At 45.3% G+C, this 27,097-nt stretch overlaps 1 protein-coding gene across 4 annotated transcripts in view; it reads right to left on the bottom strand.

Moving 5' to 3' along the window:
- The window catches only part of PPM1B (protein phosphatase, Mg2+/Mn2+ dependent 1B), a 101,814-nt gene that overhangs the window by 11,686 nt on the left and 63,031 nt on the right, over nucleotides 1-27,097 (bottom strand). For 3 of the 4 annotated variants that reach the window (XM_068233018.1, XM_068233016.1, XM_068233017.1), the window contains exons 3-6: nucleotides 21,393-21,510; nucleotides 14,783-14,894; nucleotides 11,902-11,959; nucleotides 7,130-7,458 (exon numbers count right to left, since the gene is read on the bottom strand). In XM_068233018.1, coding sequence (XP_068089119.1) covers nucleotides 7,186-7,458; nucleotides 11,902-11,959; nucleotides 14,783-14,894; nucleotides 21,393-21,510 — 561 coding nt within the window. In that variant the 3' untranslated portion in view covers nucleotides 7,130-7,185. The remainder of the gene's footprint in view (nucleotides 1-7,129; nucleotides 7,459-11,901; nucleotides 11,960-14,782; nucleotides 14,895-21,392; nucleotides 21,511-27,097) is intronic. The other variant, XM_068233019.1, reaches the window with a different exon arrangement.

Here is a 27,097-nt window from a genome sequence, read left to right as displayed (position 1 = left end):
CGCGGTGTGTGTGTATGCTGCACATGTATGGAGGACAATTGCCGGACTATTAAGAACGGCTAAGGAGGGAGGACACAGCAGGGATAGAAGAGGACATGGGGACACAATACACAGTATGGTGGCGGATGGCACTTGTGAGGGACAATTGCGCCACTCCAACTATTTCATCCCACCCCACTTTGTGGGGAAAAAGCTCATCTTCTGGTCCAGAAGATCAAGTACTCTAGAAATATCTGCATGCAGCCAATTTAGCATATATTGATTCAGTTTCGTTGTTGGCATGGTGCATGCGGATAGTTGATGGTTTGGAATTTTATTTTGAATTGAGTATGCGACTGTCCCTTTCGACTGTCGTTCCCAACTAAATTTGTGTTGTACTTCTCAAATACAGTCCTAAAGGAGTTATCAGGCAAATGTAACAAAATAAGCGCTGCTTACTCAGGGCTTCCTCCAGCCCCAAGCTCCCAGCATGTCCCTCGCCGCAGCTCTGCCCGCAGCAGCTCCGTCCTGGTCCCCGGTGATGTCATGATGATGTCAGGCCGACCTCCAGAACTACTGCGCAGTCCGCTCTGGTCCACGTGGCGGTGATTGAAGTCGGCCTGACGTCATCTCCGGGGACCGGGAGCGAGCTGTGGCAAACGGCTGAAGGGAGAGCTGCGACGAGGGACATGCTGGGAACTTGGTGCTGGAGGAAGCCCCCCGGTAAGTAGCGCTTATTTGCCTGATAATTCCTTTAAGGAGAGTCTGAAGTGAGAATAAAAATTTAAAACAGATGCTCACCACAGGAGAGGGAAGGCTCTAGGTCCTATAGAGCGCCTACTCTTTCTAGTCCTCCCCCCCCCCCCCCCCCCCCTGCAGGCTCCCCCATTAGCAGTCTACAACCTTTCGGTCGTACACTGCTCTCTTCCACATTAGCTTTCGAAGACAGGCTGCTCCTACTGTGCATTCAACAGCACCCTCTCTTGTATGCGCAGTACAGAGACGTCGGTCTTCGGGAGCCAGAGTGCTACCCAAGACCTCTAAAGCCTCAGTAGAGCGGATTACGTGCCTTGAGGACAGGGTTGGGGAACACTGCATAGGACCCCAAGCCTTCCCTCTCCTTATGCATCTTTTTATTTTTATTCTCACCTCAGACTTGCTTTAACCAGTTCACCCCCAAGGGTTTTTATCCTAACGGACCAGAGCAATTTTCAGTTGTCAGCGCTCCTCCCTTTTATTCCCTAATAACTTTATTACCACTTATCACAAGAAAATGATCTATACCTCGTTTTTTTCGCCACCAATTAGGCTTTCTGTGGATAGTACATTTTGCTAAGAATTTTTTTATTCTAAATGCATTTTAATGAGAAAAACAGAAAAAAAAAAGAAAAAAAATCATTATTTCTCAGTGTTCAGCCTTTATAGTTTTAAAATTAAACATTCTCCTGTGGATAAAACAAACACGTTTTATTTGCCCAGTGGTCCCGATAATTAAACCGTTTAGATTATGTCCCTACCACAATGTATGGCGACAGTATATTATTTTGAAATATAAGTGGTTATTTTTCTGTTTGTTCTGGCCATAATTACAAGCCCCTATGTAATAAATTAAAATTAATTTTCCCCCATAAAATATAGAATAAAAAAAGCTGAGTCCCTAAGGCAACTATTTATTTTATTTTTTTAAGCTGATTTTTTTTTTTTACAAGTGTTTTTTTGGGGGGGGGAGGGTTGGAAGTGTAATTTTATTAATGATGTGTATATACTTAAAAATGTATGTATTTTGTAAGTGTAATATACTTTTTGGCCACAAGATGGCGCTGGTGAACACTCATAGGACGTGTTCACTTTTTTTTTTTTTTTTTTTTACACACTTTATTAAACTGTTACATTTCCTGTTTATGTGAATGGACGTAGCCGCTGTTCGCGGTCACGTCCATTCACTCCAGGCACTGCGATTGGGTAGAGGACTGTTCAGTCCTCTTCCCCAATCGCCCAGCACGGGATCCCGACGGTAATGGCGGCGGTAGCGGCGGACACACGGCGGTAGCAGCGGCGGGAATGCGCGACGTATTAAAACGTCATGTTGCTGTTAATAGCGGTAAGCATGACGTTTTAATACGTTAGGATGTCGGTAAATGGTTAAAGCACACCTGAAGTAAGAGGACTATAAAAGCCACATTTATTTCCTTTTAAACAATACCAGTTGCCTGGCAGTCCTGCTGATCCTCTGTCTCTAATAGGTTAAGCCATAGACTCGTCTCAGCTCTTGCTGGACTGCGCTGTACTGCAGACACAGGTGCATGTATTTGCACCTCTTATTGGCTAGACTGAGGAGTCAGGTGTAACCCGGACCACATACTGTTGTGTACTCCATTAACTTATTGCCTGATGAAGCGGGTGAGAGCCTGTGAAACGCGTTGCTAAACACCTGGAGTATACCAATAAATTTTACTTGTCTTGAATACAGTTTTTTGTGCCTGCTTGCAGGAGGCAAGTTCACCACTGCCTCCTAAGCACTTTTAAACTTTTTAACAACAGTTTTTATCCTTTTGGCGCCTCTGTTTCACTTACATCATCATGAATATCCACCCCTGGGGGGGAATCACCTTTTTCCTATCTACAGAGAGCTACTTCCTAATCCTGAGTGGGGACAGGCTAATCTCCACATCTCCTTATACAGTGGTTGCCTGGAGGTAACCCTGCTTTGTGAGTATATATTGATACTTGTTCCATATACCCTATTGCCTTACTACACTATATCGGGCTCTCGGTTCTCCTTTCTTGCTCCTTGGCTAACAGGCTGTCCACAGACCAATTGGCTTCTCTGGTGCTTGGCAGTTGTGGGCGATTCCCCTGGTGGTGTGAGCACTGGGGTCCACCTGCTCTCCCCCCTTTGGTGTTGCATGGTGAACCCGGGATCCGAGTGGGGGTCCCAGATGGCGGCAGAGCCCGGGGCCTGTCATGCGCACCAGTGCTTTGCAATTGTAGTCTTTATTTTTGCAGCTCTTATCAGGTGAGTGGTAAGGGAATGTTGAGAGGGACACCTGCATGTGGTGCCCCCTGCTGGTCACGTAATCTATGATTATGTGAGACCGAACCCTCTCTGACTATGGCCGATTTGTTGCATGAGTGCCGATTTGTTGCAGCTCCTGCTAGATTTGGTACTGCAGCCACAGGTGAAAGCATCTGCACATTTTATTGGCTCATAGGCTGTGTGTGGACCAATTCAAAAGGTAGATTGTGATTGTGCTAAGCCATAGACCCTGAATAAGAATGCAGATCACAGGTTTCTGACATAAGATTAGCCCCATGCTAGTTCAGGTGTGTCATTCAGCCACTAGAGATGCCAGAAAGGACTGCCCAACAAATAGTATAGTTTAAAAGGAAATAAATATGGCAACCTCCATATATACCTTTCGCTTTATGTTCCCTTTAACTGCTTCCTGACCGTGGTGGCTGCGCAGCTCTGACGGGACAGATTTTTCTGTCCCTGTCGTTTGCCTCCCGCTGTTCTGCACCCGCCGCAGTTCACTCACCCTGTCATCTATAAGACAGTAGAGAGCTCCGTGAGCAGTTCAGGATCCGCTTTCATTGGCTCCTGACTGCCGGTCATCACTCTGCCGTCATAGAGACGGCAGAGGGGCCCGCGGTAATAAAAAAAAGCGTTGTGACTGGTGGGTATGTGCTCCGAATTATCCAACTGTCTCTGGTCCTTAAGGGGCCAGAGCCTGCTGGTACGCAAAGGGTTAAAGGACAACTGAAGCGAGAGTTTTGCCATATTTATTTCCTTGCAATACCAGTTGCCTGGCTGTCCTGCCGATTCCTCTGTCTCTAGTACTTTTAGCCATAGATCCTGAACAAGCATGCTGCAGTTCAGGTGCTCTGACTGAAGTGACAAGATTAGATGCATGTTCATTTCTGGTGTGATTCAAATGACCTCCCGCCAATTGACTAGTTTATGGACACTTAATCTTTCGGTATCAATTTTCAGATCTACCATCCAAATCTACCTCTATAAAAAACTCAGAGAACATGCAATAGGTCTCTACACCTCATACATAGGAATCGGGTCTCTCGCACTCTGCATTCTCACAATAAAGAGGGCAGTGCTGTTCTTCAAACAACTAAAGCTTTATTAAGGATTGTTAAAAAAGTTTACACTGCAATATATGTATTATAAACAAAAACGCACCATGTACATGACAAAAGAAATACCTTCATTCCTTGACAGTTATGAAATCCCCCCCAAAAAATCCAAACATAATTTGATCAAATTTTATGTACGATTCTAACTACATTGAAATCACTACATTAAAAATGAATAACCTATAGGCTACGAAGTCTCCAGAGTTGCAGGTGCTCTCAACCCATCAGAAAGTCCATTGCACGCGCAACTGCGATGCAAGACGGCTGGCGGTACTAAATTATGGTCATGCAGTAGCTTTTAGCTGAAAGCAGCACAGTGCAGATTATGTCCTGGTAATCTCTATGGCAAATACATATTTTAGCACGCGCCAAATGAGGCTTTCAACTGTGATCCTGTCTGCCTTTGAGAATCATAATAAGGGTCTTTACCTGCAGCCCACTCCAACATTTTTAACAGGAATTAGGGGACACTTTAACGGATACTAGAGCCCAAATCAAAATGAGAAACGGAAGAGCAGGCATGTATGGTGAGCTGTCCTGATTGCTTAACGCCCCCTCTTGTTCTCCATCCTGACACTCCACAGCCGGGAGCACTCTGCGGAGGCAGTCATGACGTCATGCCGATCGTGTTCCCATTTGTGGTCACGTGCAGCCGCAGTGATGTGCGACCCAACCCATGGTGCCGGAAGGCATTTAGAGGCAAGCCGAGGGGCTGAATTGAGAACGGGGGGGGGGGGGGGGGGGAGACCCAGTGGATGGGGGTGTCTGGTGAGCATCAGGACAGCTGCCCATACATGCCCACTCCCCCAGTTTCTCATATCGATTTGGCCTCTGGTATACTTTAAAGCCACTGTGTACCGATACAGCTAATAAAGATGCCCTTTTAGAAATCAGACTCATTCAATTTGGTAAATTAAAGAGATGGATAGATTTGTGCAATGCATTCTGCACTTCATCCTCCTGATACTTCCTGTTCCACAGTGGAAGTTCCAGCTCTGAAAAGGGAAGTGTCAGGAGGATGGAGTGCAGAGTGGAGTGCCACGGTAATAGGCGGACACCCGATTAAGTTAACTCCCACTGCCTCCTGCTCCGACACGAGCAAGTATAGTTCAGCGTCTCACGAAACTGGTCGCTTATTCTTAACATCTCAAGGCAAGGTGGCTTCAACAGGAACTGCAGTTAGACCCACTCCCACCAAGATATAACATTGGCCACAATTTGGGTTGAGAGTCTACATTTTGTCAGAATGACAATGGAGTGCCAACAAAGAGTAGCTGCCCAACTTATCTTCTCCAGCAGGTAATTTCATTACAAGCAAGTTTTCTCCTAACATACCGAATTCACCATTAGGACACAACTAAGGGTGGGCTGGGGCTTTCAATTCAGCTGTAACTGCACTGACAAGCATTACTGAACATACTGTGATCCATCCAGCATTAAAGGAGTGAGAGGATAATAAAATCTGAGGCTAAAAACGCAAAAAAACCTTAACAAAAACATGATAAAATGCCCCCCCCCCCCCCCCCCAAAACCCCACAGAGTTACAGTCAAAACATGCGTGTCCACTAAATTTTGATTTGGGAGTATTGAGGCTGAAGATTTTGCAGCTATTTAAACTTCGACATTCTAATCTCCGAGGGCCCCATGGGATGGGCGAGATGGCGAGACTCCTATATAGATTTTCATACTGTCTGCAAAGTTGTAAAAATTCCAAAAAGACCAATACTGCAGCTGGAGCGAGTGCCAGGAGAAGACAAAACTAATCCACCTCTGTGCCTCCTTGAGCTTGTATTGGCATAGTCAGCATCATACCAATACCAATTTTCTGGCAAGTAAAATGTAGATCTCAGTAAAAGCCGGAAAGCAAGCAGGCAAGCAAGCATTAGTGAAAGCGGTTCGAGGCAAAGGCCAATCGTCAGTTACCATTTATGCTGGACTGAAAAGGAGAAAGAACAGTCAGCTACTTGTGTAGCCTGAAGAGGAAAAACAAAAGTTTCAAAAACAAACCCAACAGCCTCGCATTAAAACAGTTACAAGTTTGTGATTTAGTTGAGAAGTAGACAATGGAAACCATGTCCCAACAGGTGAACCAAGGTGGAGATTGGGTAGGAGAATGGAAGCCAGCTTTAAGAAAATACAAGTCTGGTTATAACTCAAAACTCAAACCAATAGTGTTTTGCCACATGGTTAATTTTAGTTCTGAGCACAAAGCAGCACTTGGCCTTCATTACAACAGGCGGCAGCCTCAGAGCAAAGAGGGGTGTTGGAACTAAGAATGGTTTAGTAGGTGCAATGGAACATTGAGGCTCCCATTTTCACGTCAGCTGCCCAGTTCCTAGACCAATATTTGCTTCAGGAGTTTGAGTTGAGGAAACCACGTAGCTCGTTTACTTAGAAAACCTAGGTCTGCACGATCATTCTGGTCATTAGCCATGAACACCTTCTGGGCCAACAGACACAGAACACCCAAAAAACTAGCATCCTACTGGCTTACTCCTTCACCAACTCTACCATGACGTTAGTCTACTCAACCATGAAAATGGTTTAAAGAGAAACTCCGACCAAGAATTGAACTTTATCCCAATCAGTAGCTGATACCCACTTTTACATGAGAAAAATAATGATTTTCACAAACAGACCATCAGGGGGCGCTGTATGACTGATTTTGTGCTGAAACCCCTCCCACAAGAGGCTCTGGTACCGTACGGTACTCTGGGCAAACTGTCACAATGTAACAATGTTCAGACAGGAAATAGCTGTCTGTTAAAGCCAGACCAGCTAGAAACAGCTCCATAATCTGCCCACAGTAACAATGTCACCATGTAATACAAGTCAGAATGTGAATCTGGGAGAGGAAAGATTTTACAATGAGCAAACACTGACTAAATCATGTATACATAATTATTGTAAAAATGAAGCACTTTTTTTATTACATTATTTTCACTGGAGTTCCTCTTTAAAGAAACCCCAAACTGTTTACACCTACGAAAAAATGGACTACCTGCAATCTGGTGATGGGCTGAGGGGGAAGTGGGAAGAAAATAAAAAAAACATGTATCATGCACGGTCTGCTGAAGGTGAATCCACTGGAGTTTGCGGCGGGTTTTCCGGTGTCTCTTCGCTCTCCACACTTTCGGGCACAGAAGAAGAGGAGGACGACGACTGCGTTGCTCCGGCAGCAGACTCTTCCGCCTGTGTTTTAGCTAGCCTGTAACTACTAAGCATTTCTTCCAGGATTTGACGGTAGTTGCCCCTATGATTAATTCTCAGATCTCTGAGAGCTTCCACCAACTTTCCTTGTGTTGCACTGTCCTCTGCTCCAGTAGGGTCCTTATTCAAGATTCAAGACCCCAGTGTCAGTATGTAAAAACAAGAGTCATTCCATACATGCCACATGCATACAAAGATTAAACTAACTGACCTGCAATAAAGGATATCTGAAAAAAGGAGTTGGAGGCTGCTGTATTTCTTTTACTGCCTGGCTGTCCTGCTGACTAATACTTTAAAGGGAACCTAAACAGAGGGATATGGAGGTTTCCTTTTAAACAATACCAGTTGCCTGGCAGTCCTGCTGATCTCTTTGGCTAAATCACACACCTGGAACAAGCATGCAGCTAATCCAGTCTGACTTCAGTCAGAGCACCTGATCTGCTTGTTGAGGGGCTGTGGCTAAACGTATTAGAGACACAGGATAAGCAGGAGGAGTCAGGCAACTGGGATTATTTTAAAAGGAAAAAAATCCATATCCTTCTCAGTTTAGGTTCCCTTTAAGCCATAGACCCTGGACAAGCATGCAGATCAGATGTTTGACTAAAGCTTGACTACGTTTTTCACATGCTTGTTTCAGGTGTGTGATTCAAACATTGATGCGTTAAACATCAGCAGGGCGCAAGCAACTGGCATGGTTTAAAATGGCAGCCTCCATAAGCCTCTCACTTCATGTGTACTTTAATACTTCACTTCAATTCCATTCAAATTTTAGACCCTTCCAAGCAAAGGTACAGTCTTAACAGAGGCCCAACTATAAAGCTTGCGGGGGCTCCACCAAAGCTTTAATGGGGTCCCCCCACCCATATCACCCACACTGGCAGCAGGGCCGGCTCCCCCAGTACTTACACACCAAGTCTGAAGCTAAACTGATTTTATCATCAAAACAGGAGGTGGCGTTCATTTACACAGATACTTGCCTGGTGCAATGGTATGGCGCAAAAGATTAGAGGACGGTCATCAGGTTAAAATGGGAAGAAACCAAAATCGATGGCATGCATAGATTATCCGTTTTCAGGCACCCGTGTGGCAAGCATCATAACTCAGTATTAAATGTATGAGAACTTATTATAGCAACATGAACAAACCAGGTCTAACACCTTGTGGCCTTCAGTGCATACATTTCCAATTATTAAAATACTCAGAAAACCAGAGCAACCAGAATAGACCTTTACTTCCTGCTGAAGTCACCTGTATGGTTAACTTTAGAAATGATTTACATACATAGTACATGCAGTAGCTGTAACAGATATCAACTAGTCTGGCCTAACAGTAATTCCACAGGGTTCCCTCCACTTTGTCACACACAGAAGCAGGAAGCTTGCTTTTGTACCTCTGCAGAAACAGGCAGCTGGGGAATTGCTGTTAGGCCAGGCCTCTTTCTACCTGTTAGTGCTACCACTGCTACACTGTATGTGTACAAAAAGTGCCCCTAGGGGGTACTTACACTAGGAGGGGGAAGCCTCTGGATCCTAAGGAGGCCTCCCTCTCACCAGAGGTGATCTATCGCTGGCACCCACAAAGATTGGCTTGTTATGATCCACATGCAAGCGTAGAAATAGTCAAGCCTGATTGGGTCGGCTCTACGGCGAGACCGCTGGTGCCTGCATAGTAGAGCATTTCGATCTGGCTTGGCCATTTCCACCGGAGCTCGAGGAGAAAGCCGCTCCTGCTTCTGCTGAAACTGTATATACCAGTGATGGCTAACCTTGGCACTCCAGCTGTGACAAAACTACAAATCCCATCATGCCTCTGCCTCCCCGAGTTATGCTTAGAGCTGTCAGAGTATTGCAATGTCTCATGGGACTTGTAGTTTCACCACAGTTGGAGTGCCAAGGTTGGCCATCGCTGGTATATTCTATGTCTGGGGGTCCCAGCGGTGGAATGGGTCTGTGAGGGATGATGGAGGAAGCCTCTTCAGGATTTGAAGGCTTCCCCCCTCCCGAGGTGAGTACCCCTAGGGCAGGTTTTTATTCTTCCAGGTTTACTTTAAAAATGCATGCCAAATGGGACAAGGGGCCTAATTTACATTTCCAGAAATCTCCAAGCATGAGCATTATGCATTTACATAGAATTATCAGCCCTAGCCAGCTTTCTCCTCACGTCCTTCCCTCCCGAGGTGTCCTGCTATCTGCAGAGACAAAACAGCTGCTCTGTGTGTTGTGGCAGTCCCTGAATTAAAAACACAGGACTTGCACACAAAGGAGGCAGTACAGCTCCCCAGATGATTGGTAGGGAGGAGAACGTTGGTAGGGAGGCTAAACAGAGCTGTAGATCTAACCATGCTATGGTTGAAATTCAGCTGGTGGATTACAAAGAAAAAATACCTATTGCGTAAGATGCAGCAAATTTTCAGTAGATCCTCATTCAGGATACAATGGCGGATTCATATATACTTTGACTGCAAGGTCCCTTTGGTAACATTCTTACCACGGGAACCTGCAGGAAACTCAACACCAATAGACCAAAAAAAATATCCCTCAGCACCTGCCCGGTCTCAGGTTCACCCACTGGAAATGGCTTCACAAATCAGCCCTACTACCTACATCATGAAGTCACGGATGCTTATCACACAATGGGACAGACTTTGCTATGGAATATTGCCAAGCTCGCACAATAATGCCGGCAGATTACCCTGTAATCCGAAGAAGATGGATAACACGAGTGTTGCTAAATTTTGATACTTCACGTCACCCATGCATCTGACGAACGGGGCAAAACACACGTGAGTACTGCATCTGCCAATCAACACTCGACAGCTCTATCGGTGTGAGAGTTAAGGTGGCCATATATCTAGGGATGATGGGTTGATTCGTCCAAGAGAACTCTCGCTCTGATCGAATCTGATTAGAGAGAGATCTGTCGGCTTGCCATACACCGCAGGCCAACTTCAGCATGAAATCCCTCAGGAATTGGCTACACCCACCACCTTGTCACTACCACCCTGGTGTATAAATGTGTATGCAATGCGTGCATTTATACATTACCAATCGCGATGCCAGTCCCTCTTCTGAATCCTCCGCTCTTCCATATCCGCTGCTGCCGTGGCGTCACGCCGGCATGCTATGCACCGGCAGCATGTATGGGGCTAACAGAGGAGCAGCTGCTTCGGAAGATGGACACCGACACAGGACAGGTTAGGTATAAATGCACGCATTACATGCACATTTATACACTGCGGGAACAGCGCCAGGGGTTTAGTTGAGTTTGTCTTGATATCGCTCCCCTTTACCACTGCGCACCCGACCGACCACGATGGCCCGACATCTTCTTTAACCTCCCTGGCGGTAAGCCCGTGCTGAGCACGGGCTATGCCGCCGGGAGGCACCGCTCAGGCCCCGCTGCAGTGTTCTCCCCAGGCTCTTTTAGCCGGGTGCTCCACCCGGCTAGTTTTGGTGACCACCCGGCTGTCATCGGCTCACCACCTCCTATGCTGTAAGAGTTGCCCACAGAAGCACCAACCTTCCATTCTCATCTCGCCCCACCTTGCTACTTTTTCATGCCACCCGGCTACTATTTCATGCCACCTGGCTGGAAAAAATTTCTGGGGAGAACACTGCGCTGGGCCGATTTGCATAATTTTTTTTTTTTGCTACACGCAGCTAGCACTTTGCTAGCTGCGTGTAGCATCCGATCGCCGCCGCTACCCGCCGATATTCGTCGCGCCGCGGCCGCCACCCCCCAGACCCCGTGCGCTGCCTGGCCAATCAGTGCCAGGCAGCGCTGTGGGGTGGATGGGAGTCCCCTTTGACGTCACGACGTCGATGACGTCATCCCGCCCGTCGCCATGGCGACGGGGGAAGCCCTCCAGGTGATCCTGTTCTTTGAACGGCTGGGCGGCTATCATGTAGCGAGACTTTGTCTCGCTACATGTAAATTTTTTTTTTTTTTTAAAACACTACTTTGCTGCCCCCTGGCGGATTTTTTTAAACCGCCAGGAGGGATAATTATAATTGAATCAGCTGGTCGATCGGCAGCCAAGTCACCTGATGTTTGGCCACCTTAACTCTAGCTATGACCAAGAAGATTTCCTTTTCTATGACTTGCTTAGAAAAATATAAGATTTCAAAACTCAACGCTGCTCACTGTGCTTTGAGAGGAACCAGACTAATACGGGAAATTGGTGGGGTAACAATGAAACCGTGCTTTGGGCAAGTGCTAAAAATAACCCAACTGGCTTTGTGTCATCTTCAGTAGTGTTACTGTAAAGTTGGCCACAGAATGTTTTTCCCTTTTCAGTTAGGTTTTTGATGAGTCAACCTGAAACCACTTTTTTCACCACAGTCCACTGCAGTATATCTACTTTGGGTGGTCTGCTTCCCAGATTATACTTCTAAGTTTACCACAGCACCCCCAGAAATCACTACAGTGTGTTAACTGCTGAGACACTGCACTGTTGCCTGGCAACATCACATGCGGTCAGTGGACATCAGCATACAGTGCCAATTAGAGCTAGGACAGTAGAGATTTTAATTAAAAAAATACGTTTATATGCTAGGAACTTACCCCATCATTTTCTCTATGTGGATTCAACCTATTATAAACATCTTCAATAACACTGCGCCTGAAAAGAGATTACCAATTAGCTTGAATGAAGCACAAGTTTAAATAAAGTTTTGATATCAGGATTTGTATGTGTAGTACAGCTAAGAAATAGAACATTCTCATATGGTTTCCAGTGCAGGAAGAGTTCAGAAACTTCACTAATCTTTGCAAAAGAGCTTCTCTGAGCAGTACAACTAATTTAGTCGGCTACAGTCCTGTTTTCTGAAGCACTTACACATCAAAGAACAATGAAAGACAACTTCAGATAAGACTTTAGTGCTGAGTAATACAAAGGGTCATTAAAGAGGAACTTCAGCCTAAACAAACATACTGTCATTAAGTTACATCAGTTATGTTACTTAAAATAGATAGGTAATATAATCTCTAACCCACCCTGTCTTAAGGTGGCCATACACTGGTCGATTGTCCATCAGATTCGACCAACAGATAGATCCCTCTCTGATCGAATCTGATCAGAGAGGGATCGTATGGCCACCTTTACTGCAAACAGATTGTGAATCGATTTCAGCCTGAAACCGATCACAATCTGTGGTGGTGGTGCTGCCGCCTGCCCGTCCCCCCCCGCATACATTACCTGCTCAGGCCGGCGCCAGTTCCCTGGTCTCTGCTGTCTTCTCCGCTCCGGCTACTGAACTTCCTGTCCAGGGGAAGTTTAAACAGTAGAGGGCACTCTACTGTTTAAACTTCCTGCCGGGACAGGAAGTTCTGTGTAGCAGCAACGGCCCGGAGAAGAAGACCGCAGAGACCAGGGGACCCGCGCCGGCCGGAGCAGGCAATTATACCCGCTATATTGCGTCGATCGTCGGGCAGTCGAACGCCGCACTCCCGACCCCCCGGCGACCGAGGAAAATCTTCCGCACGGAAGGGTCGACGGGAATGATCAATTTCGGACGGAAATCGATCGTTCTGTCAGCGGTGCGCACGGCGATTTCACAGTCGTTTCCATCACTGTGATCGAAACTGCTGTTTATCGGCGGGAAAATCGTTAGGTGTATGGGCCCCTTTAAAAGAACAGGCAAATGTTTGTGATTTCTTGGGGGCAACCATCTTTTTGGGTGAAAGGAGGTGACAGGGAACATGAGAGTTCCATCTGTCCTGATCACCCCTCCCAGTTGCTAGGCACCGTGAACAACATAGGAAATCCCATCATGCTTTTGCACAGCACCAGGGGAAAATAAGACCAGGCAGTTTTCTTTGATAGGGCAGAGCTTAGCTAAACATGCAGCTAAAAATGAGACTTCTATAATAAAAACAAATTTCTGATGCAGTGAAACTGTTAAAGAAACACCAAGCCTTTTCAGTTCTGCCGAGTAGATGTTTAGTCTGGAGGTTCACTTTAAAGTGGATCAGAGTTGAAAAACGAATTATAACAATTTGTCTATACTGCATATCTTATCTAAAGTTTAGACAGTTTACACAACAAATGTAGCTGCAAACCGCTTCAACAGAAGAGGATTATTTCTTCCCGTGATACAATGAGAGCAGCCATATTAAGCTTATTACACAGGCAAGCTGCTCTGCATCTCCACTCCTCAGCCTGTGAAAACTCCCCTCCCCTCTCCCTCTGCAAACTCTGGCTGGTAACGCCTCCTCCAGAAAAAAAAAAAAAATCCTCCTCTATCCCCAGACTGAGTTCCCATGAGCACTTGCTTCATGGGACTCAAAATGTCTAGGTGCTGGAGGAGCTGTGGGCGCAGCTTGTTTCGTTTATAGGGAATTAGTGTATTTAACCACCTAAGCCCTCAGTCGTTTTCACTTTATGCATCCGAACAATGTTCACTTCCCATTTATTAGCCTATAAAACGTTATCACTACTTATCACAATGAACTGATCTACATCTTGTTTTTTATGCCACCAATTAGGCTTTCTTTGGGTGGTACATTTTGATAATAGCTTCCTTACTGTAAACGCATTTTAACAGTAAGGAAAAAAATTCATTTTTCAGTTTTCGGCCATTATAGTTTTAAAATAATACATGCCTCCATAATTAAAACCCACGTAATGTATTTGCCCATTTGTCCCGGTTATTATACTGTTTAAATTATGTCCCTATCACAATGTATGGCGACAATATTTTATTTGGAAATAAAAGTGCATTTTTTCCATTTGCATCCATCACTATTTACAAGCTTATAATAAAAATAAAAAAAAAAAAAATGAAATATTTCATCTTTACATAGATATTCAGACCATTAGGTAAATATTTGTGTTTTTTTATAGCAATTTTTTTTATTAAACATTGTATTTGGGTATTTTTGAGAGGGTGGGGTGTAAATAGTATTTTTTTATATAAATATATGTATTTTTTTTTTTTTTTTTTTTTTTTTTTTTATGTAGATGTAGTTTTACTTTTCGGCCACAAGATGGCAACCTTAGGTTTGTTTACATGACGTCACTCTAAGCATAACATGTACGCTTAGGGGGTCGTAGGAGGCAGGAAAAGCAAGGCTTCCGAGAGAAGCTGTCGCTTTTTCTGTGGGGGAGAGGAATCAGTGATCAGGCGCCTTGGCCCGATTCTATGATTCCTGGGCTAACGATCCGTGTCCGGGAGCGTGCATGTATGTGCGCGATCGGCCGTGGGAGCGCACATGGTCTCCTGGACTTAGCTCTACGTCGAGGAGAAAGTGGTATAATAAAAAAAAAAAGTATTTGGCTTGAGGAATGCCCTATAAACTATATGCAAGGGGCACAATTATGCAAAAAGTAAAAAAGTTCATCTTGGATCCACTTTAACTACTTTGCTCTCATTTGTACCCAAACCTGTATCTTTAATAGCCACCTCCTCCTAGTTCTCCCCAAACCCCACATTCAGCCACTCACTTTCCAGCTAAGCCACCTCCAGGCGGTAAGTTGGGAATATTCTCCGCAGACAGGATGCGCATTACATGAGCGAGGTCCGGCATTCCTTCCTCCCCAGCAGTTGTCATGATTTCTGCCAGGAAGAAATAGTAACAATTTTTTTTTATTTTGGCAACAATGAAACAGAGCAGACACATAGTAACCTGCGTGTTGCTACAAATAAAGAAACTTTATGTAAACTTATATCACCCTGAAGCTCAGCGGCTATGCTGACAGCGCGACAGGTTATTCTGCTGCGGCAGGAACGTGCGATGTATATACCAACAACAAAAACTGGAGGAGCCCGGAGAGAGAACTGTAAACTGGTTACATACACAGATTTATGTTACTGCTAAGAGTACAAAGGGTTGAGCTCATGGTTTCCAGAGAGATTATATATGGATGCAGGGTCACCAAGCCTGTCTCCACCCCTCCTGCCCTCAAACCTGCTCCTATTGGCCCACTGTCCATATCCAATCGCGTGGTGTTGGTGAAAGGTAATTAGGCAGGACCCAGTAACCCCCCCCTTCAGGATACAGTGGGATGTGAACGTTTGGGCAACCTTGTTAATCTTCATGATTTTCCTGTATAAATTGTTGGTTGTTACCATAAAAAAATGTCAGTTAAATATAGCCTATAGGAGACGCACACAGTGATATTAGAGAAGTGAAATTAAGTTTATTGGATTTATAGAAAGTGTGCAATAATTGTTTAACCTCCCCAGCGGTATTGACAGATTTTCTGTCCATACAAAACATGCTGTGAACAGTATAAACGTGCATACACATCAATACACTCCTGCACTGTATACTAGACCCTTGCTTGACACATTTTGGCAATTTACAGGGAAAAAAAAAGTTAAAGAAATACATTTTACTTTTTTTACATTACTTTTTGTACAGAAATCCTGGGGAAATTGAACGCTCAGGAGGTTAAATAAAATTAGTCAGGTGCATAAATTTGGGCACTGTTATTTTATGGATTTTAAAACTAATTATTGGAACTCAAATTGGCTTGGTAAGCTCAGTGACCCCTGACCTACATACATAGGTGAATCCAATGAGCAAGAGTATTTAAGGGGGTCAATTGTAAGTTTCCCTCTTAATTTACTCTGAAGAGTAGCAACATGGGGGTCTCAAAACAACTCTCAAATGACCCGAAGACAAAGATTGTTTACACTCATGGTTTAGGGGAAGGATACAGAAAGCTGTCTCAGATTTCAGCTGTTTCCACAGTTAGGACATATTGAGGAAATGGAAGACCACAGGCTCAGTTCAAGTTAAGGCTCAAAGTGGCAGACCAAGAAAAATCTCGGATAAACAGAAGCGACGAATGGTGAGAATAGTCAGAGTCAACCCACAGACCAGCACTAAAGACCTACAACATCATCTTGCTTCAGATGGAGTAACTGTGCAACGTTCAACCATTCGGCACACTTTACACAAGGAGATGCTGTATGCTAGAGTGATGCAGAGGAAGCCTTTTCTCCGCCCACAGCACAAACAGAGGTGCTTGAGTTATGCTAAAGCACATTTGGACAAGCCAGCTTCATTTTGGATTAAAGGTGCTGTGGACTGATAAAACTAAAATTAAGTTACAGTTAGTCTTTGGTTAACGAACGAGATAGGGAATGTAGGTTCGTTCTTAACCTGAATCTGTTCTCAAGTCGGAACGCTGTGCTATCTCTGTCCCCTTTGCCTTCCATGTGCCCTTTTTTGGCTCCAGTGTCCCCCCCACCTGTTCCCTTTTTCCCCTCACTCTCCCTATGGACTCACCTTCCAGCCTGAGTCCAACGCGGTCTGTCCTCCACTCTCTGCCTTCCAATAGCCACTTACAGCACCGCTAGATGCAGCATCGCACTGCTTCCTGTATGTCATGTGACATACAGGACGCTGTACGTCACATGACCTACAGGAAGCGAATGGATGCTGCATCTAGCAGTGCTGCACGTGGCTATCGGGAGTGGACAACAGACCGCGTTGGACTCGGTTCGGAGGTGAGTCCAACACTGCTCCAAGGAAAACACCTGCTACCTACAGTAAAATATGGTGGTGGTTCCATCATGCTGTGGGGCCAGTGCAGGGACTGGGAATCTTGTCAAAGCTGAGGGACTCCGATTACATTCAGTATCAGCAGGTTCTGGAGACCAATGTCCGGGGGGTCTGATCGCCGCCGGCTGTTTGTGATCTGCGGGGGAGGGGGCTCTTCAAAGCCCCCCTCCGCAGAGTTTTCGGCGCTCCCTGCCTTCCCGTCCCTCCCTCTCCCTCCATGGGCTGCGCAGGACGGATATCCGTCCTGCGCATTGAAGGATAGGCTTCAGCCAGAGGCCGGGGATCGCCGATTTACGTCACGGCGCTGCTGTGCAGCAGTGCCGTATGATGTAAACAGCGGGGATTTCTAGCCCCGCGTGTTTACATTCCGCTGACGAGCCGCGATCGGCGGCTCTCTGGCTGTTCATGGAGAAAGCCTCCGTGAACTGGCATGGAAGTTTCCATGCTATACTACTAACGACCCGCCGACGCCTATCGGCGTTAGGCGGTCGTTAAGTGGTTAAACAATTATTGCACACTTTCTGTAAATCCAATAAACTTCATTTCACTTCTTAAATATCACTGTGTGTCTCCTATATGATATATTTAACTGACATTATCATAACAACCAATGATTTATACAGGAAAATCATGACAATTAACAAGGTTGCCCAAACTTTCGCATCCCACTGTACTTCCCTCAGGAGGGAGTAGTACCTGAATCCTAATGACAATTCCCCCCATTCTCCTCTGTCCCTCGGTTTTAGCACTGGCTCCTCCGAAACCACAGGCAACATGGATGTAGGGCTGCGGTGCAGCAGCGGCTGCAATATTTTACTTCCCGGGCTCCAGCGCAAGCGCAGTAGCAACTTTCCGATCGGGCGGAAATAGCCGAGCGTTCACGATCAGACTTCGCCATCTCCGTCTGAGCCTGAATGGAAAGCCGCTGCTGGGGAAGGTAAGTATTTACATGATCGGGGGCTGCCATTGCTACAGAGGGACAGAGGAGGATGGGGAAGCTTCATAAGGATCTAGAAGCTTCACCTCAGAGTATTTATATTTACAGATCCTCCTTAAAGCACACCTGAAGTGAGAAAAATATGAAGGCTGCCATATTCCCTTTTAAACAATACCAGTTGCCTGGCTATTCTGCTGATCTATCAGGCTGCAGTGGTGTCTGAACCACACCAGAAACAAGCATGCAGCTAATCTCAATGTCAGAAACACCTGATCTGCATAAAAGTATTAAAGGCAGAGAGAATCAGCAGGACAGCCACGCAATGTGAATTGTTTTAAAGGAAATAAATTTGGCAGCCTCCATATCCGCATCGCTTTAGTTGTCCTTCGGAGGGGGTTGGCACTGCCAAAGGTAAACTATGGTACTCCTCGCTAGTTAGCGGTGTAGCTCATGTCACATGCCCCCATGCGCCCCCCACAGTTTTGTTTTAGGAAAAATACTACATAATAAAATGCACAGTTCAGAAGTAAGCAGGCCTACATCTCAGGTTGGCTTATACTTAAGAGACATTAAAGCCTCTTTTTTTTTTTTTTTTTAAGATTTTCTTATTCAGTCTTCAGCTATAAATTCTAAGCCAATCTGCCGCTTCCCCGTGGCAGAAGGAGTTATTTATGGCCCAGAAACAGCCCAGCAAAGTTCCAGGATTGCTTCTCGGCAGAGCTGTGTGCAGTAGCTCCGCCTCTTCTCCAGTCAATCTCCGCCTCTCCGTCTTCTTTCACACAGAGGGGCGGGGAGAGACTGAAATTGACTGGATTAGAGGCAGAGCTACTGCGCACAGCTCTGCCTTTACCAGGCAGCAAAATCTGCAATTTCTGGGCCATAAATCACTTGGAATTCAATGCTGAAGATGGCTGAACAACAAAAGAAGGTTACAAATAATAATAATAATAATAATAATAATAATAATAATTATAGACTTCAGTGTCTCTAAGTATATGCAGTACTACATCTGAAGAATAGGCTCTACCTCCCCACTTCTGCCACCATTTTACAGAGTAGGAGGAGGACACCGCCCCCCACTTCCTAAGTGCCTAAGTGATTAGCTAGGACTGTGGCTCGGATTTTAGTTCTGCTGGTCCCAGCCACCTTCCCCAAGGTTAGGCAACAGGTTTACACGCAATTCCAAGCTACGAGCACACCTTGGATATATTGGTCTAAAACTGGGAGAGAAAAAAAAAAATCCTCAACTGTTACAGTAAAAACATTGACTTTCTACTTAATAGCGCAGCCTAGTAGCTGGATGAAGTAGTGGCGATTGCTCAGAGACAAAACAAATGGTTGACTCTTGCAGTTACTACTCTTGCAGGGGCCTGAAGCTGGTGGGTCTAGTCTGTAGGTACAGTTTCTAATAAAAGCACTATTCCTTAACCTGCTGTCTATAAAAGCAAATCTATACTCGCATTATATCCTTTAATAAAAGGCCCTAAAAACACATTGATAAGCGTTTATCTTAATAAAGATTTATTGAGCAAAGATGGGTAAAGGACTAACATCTGCTAATGTAGAGAAAAGGTGACAGCCCAACCAAAACGTTAAGCTCCCTGGCAGTAACCCATAGTTTTTTCACACAAAAAGGGCTCAAAATTTTAAAAAACTACATGAAGATGAAGGTAGACCACCTCATATTAATGAAGGTGCAGAACTGCGATTACTACAGCAGATTGAAAAAGCTGCAAGTAAAAATGAGGTCATAGTTATGGGCGACTTCAACTTTCAAGACATTGACTGGGGTATTGAGGCTACCCATTCTGGTAAAAGCAGCAGATTTCTGGCAGCACTACAGGACAATTACTTGACTCAAATGGTAACGGAAGCAACTAGGGGGAATGCGTTACTGGATCTGATCATTTCTAATAGACCAGATAATGTATCAAATGTGCAGGTTCAAGAACATTTGGGAAATAGTGATCACAACATGATAATGTTTGATCTGGTGACTGATAGGCCACGGGGCAGCGGGACCACTAAAACTATGAATTTTAGAAAATCAAAGTTCAACCAAATTAGGCAGGCACTAAGTTTGGTGAACTGGGATAATGTACTACAAGGGGAGGACACCGAAGGGAAATGGCAAGCTTTTAAACTTATTCTCAATCAATATTGTAGTATGTATATCCCATATGGAAACAAAATGTCTAGGAATAAAAAAAGGCCTCTATGGATGAATAGAAAGGTTAGGGATAAAAAGGAAGAGGAAAAGGAATGCCTATAAGGTCTCCTAAAACAGGAGGGGACCGAGGCTGCACTAAGCAATTATAAGGAGTGCAATAAAAAATGTAAAAAAGAAGTTAGGCTGGCAAAGATCGAAGCTGAAAATCAAATCGCTAGGGATATCAAATCTAACCCAAAAAAGTTTTACAAGTACATCAACTCTAAAAAAAAAAAAGAAAGGTTGACTGTATCGGACTCCTAAAGGATGAGGGTGGGAACTCAATGGTGGATGACCAAGGTAAGGCAGAGTTATTAAATGCTTTCTTTGCTTCTGTCTTCACAAAGGAAACAGCACTGTTGCAAATTACAGAGGCAGAAGAGTCTCAATCTTCTAACTGTACTTAACGCAGGAAGAAGTGAAGGCAAGACTAAATAAATAAAAAATAGACAAGGCACCTGGCCCGGATGGCATGCATCCTCTGGTCTTAAGAGAATTAAGTTCAGTTATAGCTAAACCCCTTTATCTTCTCTTTTGTGACTCTCTTGCAACTGGCAGAGTTCCAGTGGATTGCCGTACAGCCCACATTTTCCCATTATTTAAGAAGGGCAAAAAATCAGATCTAGGAAATTATAGACCTGTAAGCTTAACATCAGTTGTATGCAAACTATTTGAGGGATTACTAAGAGATACTATACATGACTTCATAGTAGAAAATAATTTTATTTCTCAGCATCAACATGGGTTTACTAAAGACAGGTCCTGTTTGACTAACATGCTCAGCTTTTATGAGGTAGTGAATGCTAATATGGATATTGGGAATGCTGTAGATGTGATATACTTGGACTTTGCAAAGGCCTTCGACACTGTTTCACACAAAAGTCTGGTGCAAAAAAGTTGAGGATGCAAGGACTGGGGAAGAGTCTGTGTGCATGGATAGGGAACTGGCTAATGGACAGAAAACAAAGAGTTGTGGTCAATGGATCATACTCAAAATGGGAGACTGTTAGCAGTGGGGTCCCACAGGGGTCTGTACTGGGTTCAGTGCTCTTCAATTTATTTATTAATGACCTAGTAGATGCAGTAGTGAGCAATGTTGCTATTTTTTCAGATACAAAATTGTGCAGAATCATCAACTCTCAGGAAGATAGTGTCATATTGCAACAGGATCTGGATAGGATGGCTATATGGGCACATACATGGCAGATGAAATTCAATGTTGAAAAATGTAAAGTCATGCATTTTGGACGTACTAATGGTCTAGCACCATACAAAATAAATGGGATACAGTTGGGGACATCAAATTCAGGAGAAAGAGTGAATTGCATATGGCCCAGGGTGAGAGACAACCGCTACACATAAAGTTGACTGAAGCTATGTAATCCAGAAACATACCTTCGATCCTCGATTCTAAATGTTTATCCAGCTCCACATCTTTCTTGATGGCTTCTTCAGACACCTTAGGTGCGTTTTGAAAACAAACCAGTACAATGCTCATGTTATCACGGCTTCCCTGTGTGCAAAATAAACAAAAGCTTGTGAAACCTCAGGACAGAAAATACAAGCCAAGTCATCTACCCCCCACAGCCCTTCATTCAAAGTCATGGAGCAGCAGAAGACTGACCAATCCAAACACCAAATATGAGAACTGCACACAGATCAGGTAATGGGCTTCATATGTCTGGAGCAGAGTACCCGAGGCAACAAGCGGTATGAGATAAAACATAGGTGTATGTACAGTCAGGGTCAGATTAACCATGAGGCATATAGGCTCATGCCTACAAGCACCTGATGATGGAAAGGCGACACCACCCTCTCCAGGTGCCTCCCTGCTTCCATCCTTATGCAGAGTCCTGATGAGAGTGTAAATGGGAGGTTACTCACTAGGGTGGCCATCCGTCCTGATTTAGGCCGGACAGTCCGGATTTTGGAGTGCTTGTCCTCCGTCCAGCGCAAGGCAAGGAAGGACAACCAGATGTCCTCCTTGGAAGCAGTTCCTGTCTCATCCACTGAACTGATTCGGTTCAGTGGATGAGTCTGATCATTAAACTCACAGGAAAGAACAGGCTCAAATGACTCATGAACCGGACATCATTACTGCTTCACCGTGGAAGGAGGCAGAGATAAGTCCCGCCCGCTGCCAGCGACCCCAAAACTTTAGTTCTAGAAGGGAGAGCAAGGAAGGGGGAGACCTGGCTAAATAGACTGGGGACACCTATAGACTTGGCTATATATACTGGGAACACTACACACCTGGCTATCTGTACTGGAGACACCTATACACTTGGCTAACTATTCTGGGGGCACCTAAAGACCTGGCTACATATACTAGGGACACCCATAGACCTGCCTAACTATTCTGGGGACACCTATAGACCTGCCTAACTATTCTGGGGACATCTCAAAACCTGGCCATCTGTACCGGAGACATCTATAGACCTGGCTAACTACTCTGGGGACATTATACACCTGGCTACCTGTTCTGGGGACAACTATACTCATGGCTACTTATACTGGGGACACCTATAGACCTGGCTACCTATGCTGGGGGGTACCTATTTTGGGGTAACTGCTGTCAGATTATCTGTATTTTGGGGAACCGCTGTCAGATTATGCATGTTAGGGGCACGGCTGCTGCCAGATTTTGCATATTTTGGGGAACTGCTGCCAGATTGTGTATGTTGGGGGACCACTGCTGCCAGATTACGTGCATTTTGGGTGTTATGTGTATTTTGGGTGATCCGCTGCCAGGTTTCACGTATTTTGGGGAACTGGTTCCAGATTATGTGTATGTTGGGGGGAACCGCTGCTGCCACATTGTCTATTTTGGGGGAACCACTGCCATATTTGTATTTTGGAGGAACTTCTACCAGATTACGTGTCTTTTTGGTGAAATGCTGTCAGTTTACATCTATTTTTTGGGGGCTACACTACGGCAGAGCTTAAACTTCCCCGGCAGACCATTTACACCACTGCTAAGGTCATGTATATTTGGCCCCACCCACGACTACGCCCACTTTATGCTTGACCATGCCCACTTTTGGTACGCTCAGTATGATGTCCTCCTTTTCAGGGTGTGATGTCCTTTTTGGGGTTCTGCAAGTGGCCAACCTATTACTCACCCAGCTCTCAGCATTCCACTGACAAGATCTCCATTTAGTCAGGAGCACCTCTAGCTACTTAATACTTGTGGGCACCTCTAGCTACTTAGTATACAGTAGCCAGAGGTACCCTCAATATTAAGGGGTATCTGTAGCTACCTATGACGGGCAAGGGAAGTAAGGGAGAATTGACAGCTGGGACAGCCAGCATGCTTGCGGTGCAGTTTGGAGGGGGTTTGTAGGTACATAAAGGGGGAAGTCCAAGGTGCCAGGACATCTGTGCCTATTGGGGCTCGGTGAGTGGCTGTATGGTGTAATGGTTAAGGGCTCTGACTCTGACATGGGAGACCAGGGTTCGAATCTCGGCTCTGCCTGTTCAGTAAGCCAGCACCTATTCAGCAGGAGACCTTAGGCAAGTCTCTCTAACACTGCTACTGCCTATAGAGCGCGCCCTAGTGGCTGCAGCTCTGGCGCTTTGAGTCCGCCAGGAGTAAAGCGTAATATAAATGTTATTTGTCTTGTCTAGGAGGTAAATCCGGGCCTGTGTACAGTGCAAAACCTTAATAACCAGGCTGTTTTACTTGTTTTATTTTGCTGCCTGAGGTAGTTCATTTCTAGACATGGAAGTGACAGCTTCTATCTTGTCGGTACCTTGTCAGGGAATATAGTACCCTATATACTCGCAAGCAAGCCGAATTTTGACCCCCAAAAAGTGAGTCAAAAGTTAGGGGTCCGGCTTGCTTGCGAGTGTGTAAAAAATGAAGCCCCCCTCCGCTTCCCCGCTCCTATTACCTTAGCTCTGCGCCGCTTCGATTCCCCTGTCCTGCTCGTATACTCCACAGCAGTGCGGCCCACGGCAGCTGCTGTGATGAGGGAGGAAACCATAGAGAGCTGTTCCCATAGTAACGGCGATACACATTGCCACTACAGGAAGCCGCTCGCTCTACGGCTGTGGATTATACGAGCAGGACAGGGGAATTGAAGCGGCGCCGAGCTAAGGTAATAGCAGCGGCGGCCGCGGGGAGGGAGCGTCACTATACTACCTACGCTGGGCACTATACGAGCTATACTGGGCGCTATGCTAGCTAAACTGTGGCACGTTACTAGCTATACTGGGGCACTATACTAGCTATACTGGGGCACTATACTAGCTATACTGGGGCACTATACTAGCTATACTGGGGCACTATACTAGCTATACTGGGGCACTATACTAGCTATACTGGGGCACTATACTAGCTATACTGGGGCACTATACTAGCTATACTGGGGCACTATACTAGCTATACTGGGGCACTATACTAGCTATACTGGGGCACTATACTAGCTATACTGGGGCACTATACTAGCTATACTGGGGCACTATACTAGCTATACTGGGCACTATACTAGCTATACTGGGCACTATACTAGCTATACTGGACCACTACCTACCCATACTGGGCACGATACTAGCTATACTGGGGCACCACCTACCCATACTGGGCACTATACTAGCTATACCGGGACACACTGGGGGATCACATGAACAGCATTTCCTACCCCCGGCTTATATGAGGGTCAATAATTTTTCCTGGTTTTCCAGGTAAACATGGGGGGGGGGGGGGGGGGGGGGGGGGGGGGGTCGGCTTATATGCGGGTCGGTTTGCTTGCGAGTATATACGGTAAACATCACTGATCATCAGCCAATTACAGCCATAAAAGTTTTCCTGGCAAAATAAAACTGAGTTCAGGGGAGAGATATAAAAGGGTCAATAGTTCATGTATAGCAAGTCTGGGACACTTGATAGGCTGCCATTGATTAGAGACAGTAAAAGATCCAACCTACTTTGTAAATGTTTAAATATAAAAGAAAACCACAAGATACTTAAAAAAAAAAAAAAAAAAAAAAAAAAAAAAGAGGAGGAGGAGGATAAATATAATAGTTTCTCACTTTATTTTCATCTCGGGTTCCCTTTGAAGCCAAGTTGCAGATTTATTTATTTTCATTTTCTATAGTGTGAAAAGTTACTGATTTTTGTAGAAGATGGTCAACAATTGTTTGTTTACTTGATAAAACAGAGGGTCATTTTTTTCGTATTGGATTTATACAGTTACAAGCTGATTTTAACTTCCTGCCCACCCACATTGTCCTCCGCAGTTATCCAGCTATTTCATGGCCCCCACTACAGGCCACCATCAGGGTGGGCCCGAGAGACCCTGGAGGCTGAGTGACTGCAGCAGAATACCTAGGGAACAACCAACCCTGCAGGAAGAACACTGGCAACAGCTGTACAGAAGAGGAGGTGATGCGTGGAACATCGTGCCGTAGCCGTAATACAATCCAAAAGAAGGAACTTATAACCTCAGACAGCCCTGCCCAAAACCATTTTCTAGAATTGGGTTTTACAATTTCTGAGTGTCTTAGCATACACCGCTTTCTAATTTAGTAGCTAGATAGTGTATAAAGTCTCGGTAGAAATGGACCTCAATTCACTATGGACAGTTCAGTAAAATTTAGTTTAAGAAGTCTCTGCTGAGGCACCTGCTGGTGGCAGCCAGACTTACTACCCCCAAGGATTTGGAAGAGGCCTGTGGCTCCAGCTAGAATGCTGGGTACACAGAGATTTTATGGTCGATTTACTGTCAGATCGATTATTACCAACATGTCCGATTTGCTTTCCGATCGATCGATTTCCGTGCATTTTCCGATCAATTTCCTATCAAAGTTAACGGAAATTGATCGGAAAGCAAATCAGACATGTTGGAAATAATCGATCTGACAGTAAATCGACCATAAAATCTCAGTGTGTACCCAGCATAAGTGACTGGATGGTGGAGATTGTACAGAAGTCCCATATCTTTGTCTATAATAAAATGTGAACTCTAAAAATGTGCTTGCCTTAAAGAGAAACTCCAACCAATTTAACTTTATCCCATGAGAAATTTATTGCTTTTCACAAACGGATCATCAGGGGGCGCTGTATGGCTGATCATGTGGTGAAACCCCTCCCACAAGAAGCTCTGAGGACGGCTGTACTTTTGACAGTTTGCCACAATGTAACAAGGTTCACAGACAGGAAATAGCTTTCTCCAACGGCCAAAACATTAAGCAGCAGCTACACAACCTACCCACAGTAAAAATGTCACCATGTAATAAATGTCAGAATGTAAATTAGGGAGAGGAAAGATTTTACAATGAGCAACTGACTAAATCATTTATACATAATTATTGTAAAAATGAAGCACTTTTTTTATTACACAATTTTCACTTGAGTTCTGAAGCCTTCTAAAAATCCTCTTGTTATTTGACATTTATGTTCAGCAATATCAGCAGTGCTAAAATGCTGCATTCCCGCAGCAGAATAATGTAATTAAACCCCCCAAATCCCTGGGGCAAAATTCAGGGATCGCTTCCTGGTAGAGGCAGAGCTTAGCGCTGCCTCACTTGCGTCAATCCCCGCCTCTCCCCGCCCCCACTGATCGCCACCTCTCCCCGCCCCTCTCAGTCTTCTTTCACTGAGAGGGGCGGCGATCAGCTGGGATTGATGCTAATGGAGGTAGAGCTACAGCGCTAAGCCCTGCCTCCCCGGGCAGCAAAATCCACGGTTTGAAAAGCCACGGAGTTTTGCCCCGGGATTTTAGGGGGTTTAATGACATCGTTCAGCCAGGGGCTTGCAGCGTTTTAGCACTGCGGATATTGTTGAAGATAAATAATAAAGAGGGTTTTTGGAAGCCTTCAGATCCTCTTGAATCTCCCTGGCGATAAGCCCGAGCTGAGTTCGGGCTACGCCGTGCAGGAGGATTTCTCCGGCTCTGTTGGGGCGATTCGCCCCATTCAAAGTGCTGTGCGCGCAGCCAGCACTTTGCTAGCCGCGCGCACAGCTTGATCGCCGCCGCTCTGCGGCGAAAGAGGGCCCCCCCGCCAGAGCCCCGGAACTCATTGGTCCGGGCAACGCTATGGGCTGGATCGGGTGCGCCTGACGTCAGGACGTCGGCTGACGTCATTCCGATCGTCGC

The sequence above is a fragment of the Hyperolius riggenbachi genome, chromosome 4 (genome assembly GCF_040937935.1).
Source record: "Hyperolius riggenbachi isolate aHypRig1 chromosome 4, aHypRig1.pri, whole genome shotgun sequence".
In the NCBI taxonomy this organism is placed as follows: Eukaryota; Metazoa; Chordata; class Amphibia; order Anura; family Hyperoliidae; genus Hyperolius; species Hyperolius riggenbachi.
Note: the sequence above shows the minus strand (reverse complement) of the source record. Positions and strands in the feature narration are given on the sequence as shown.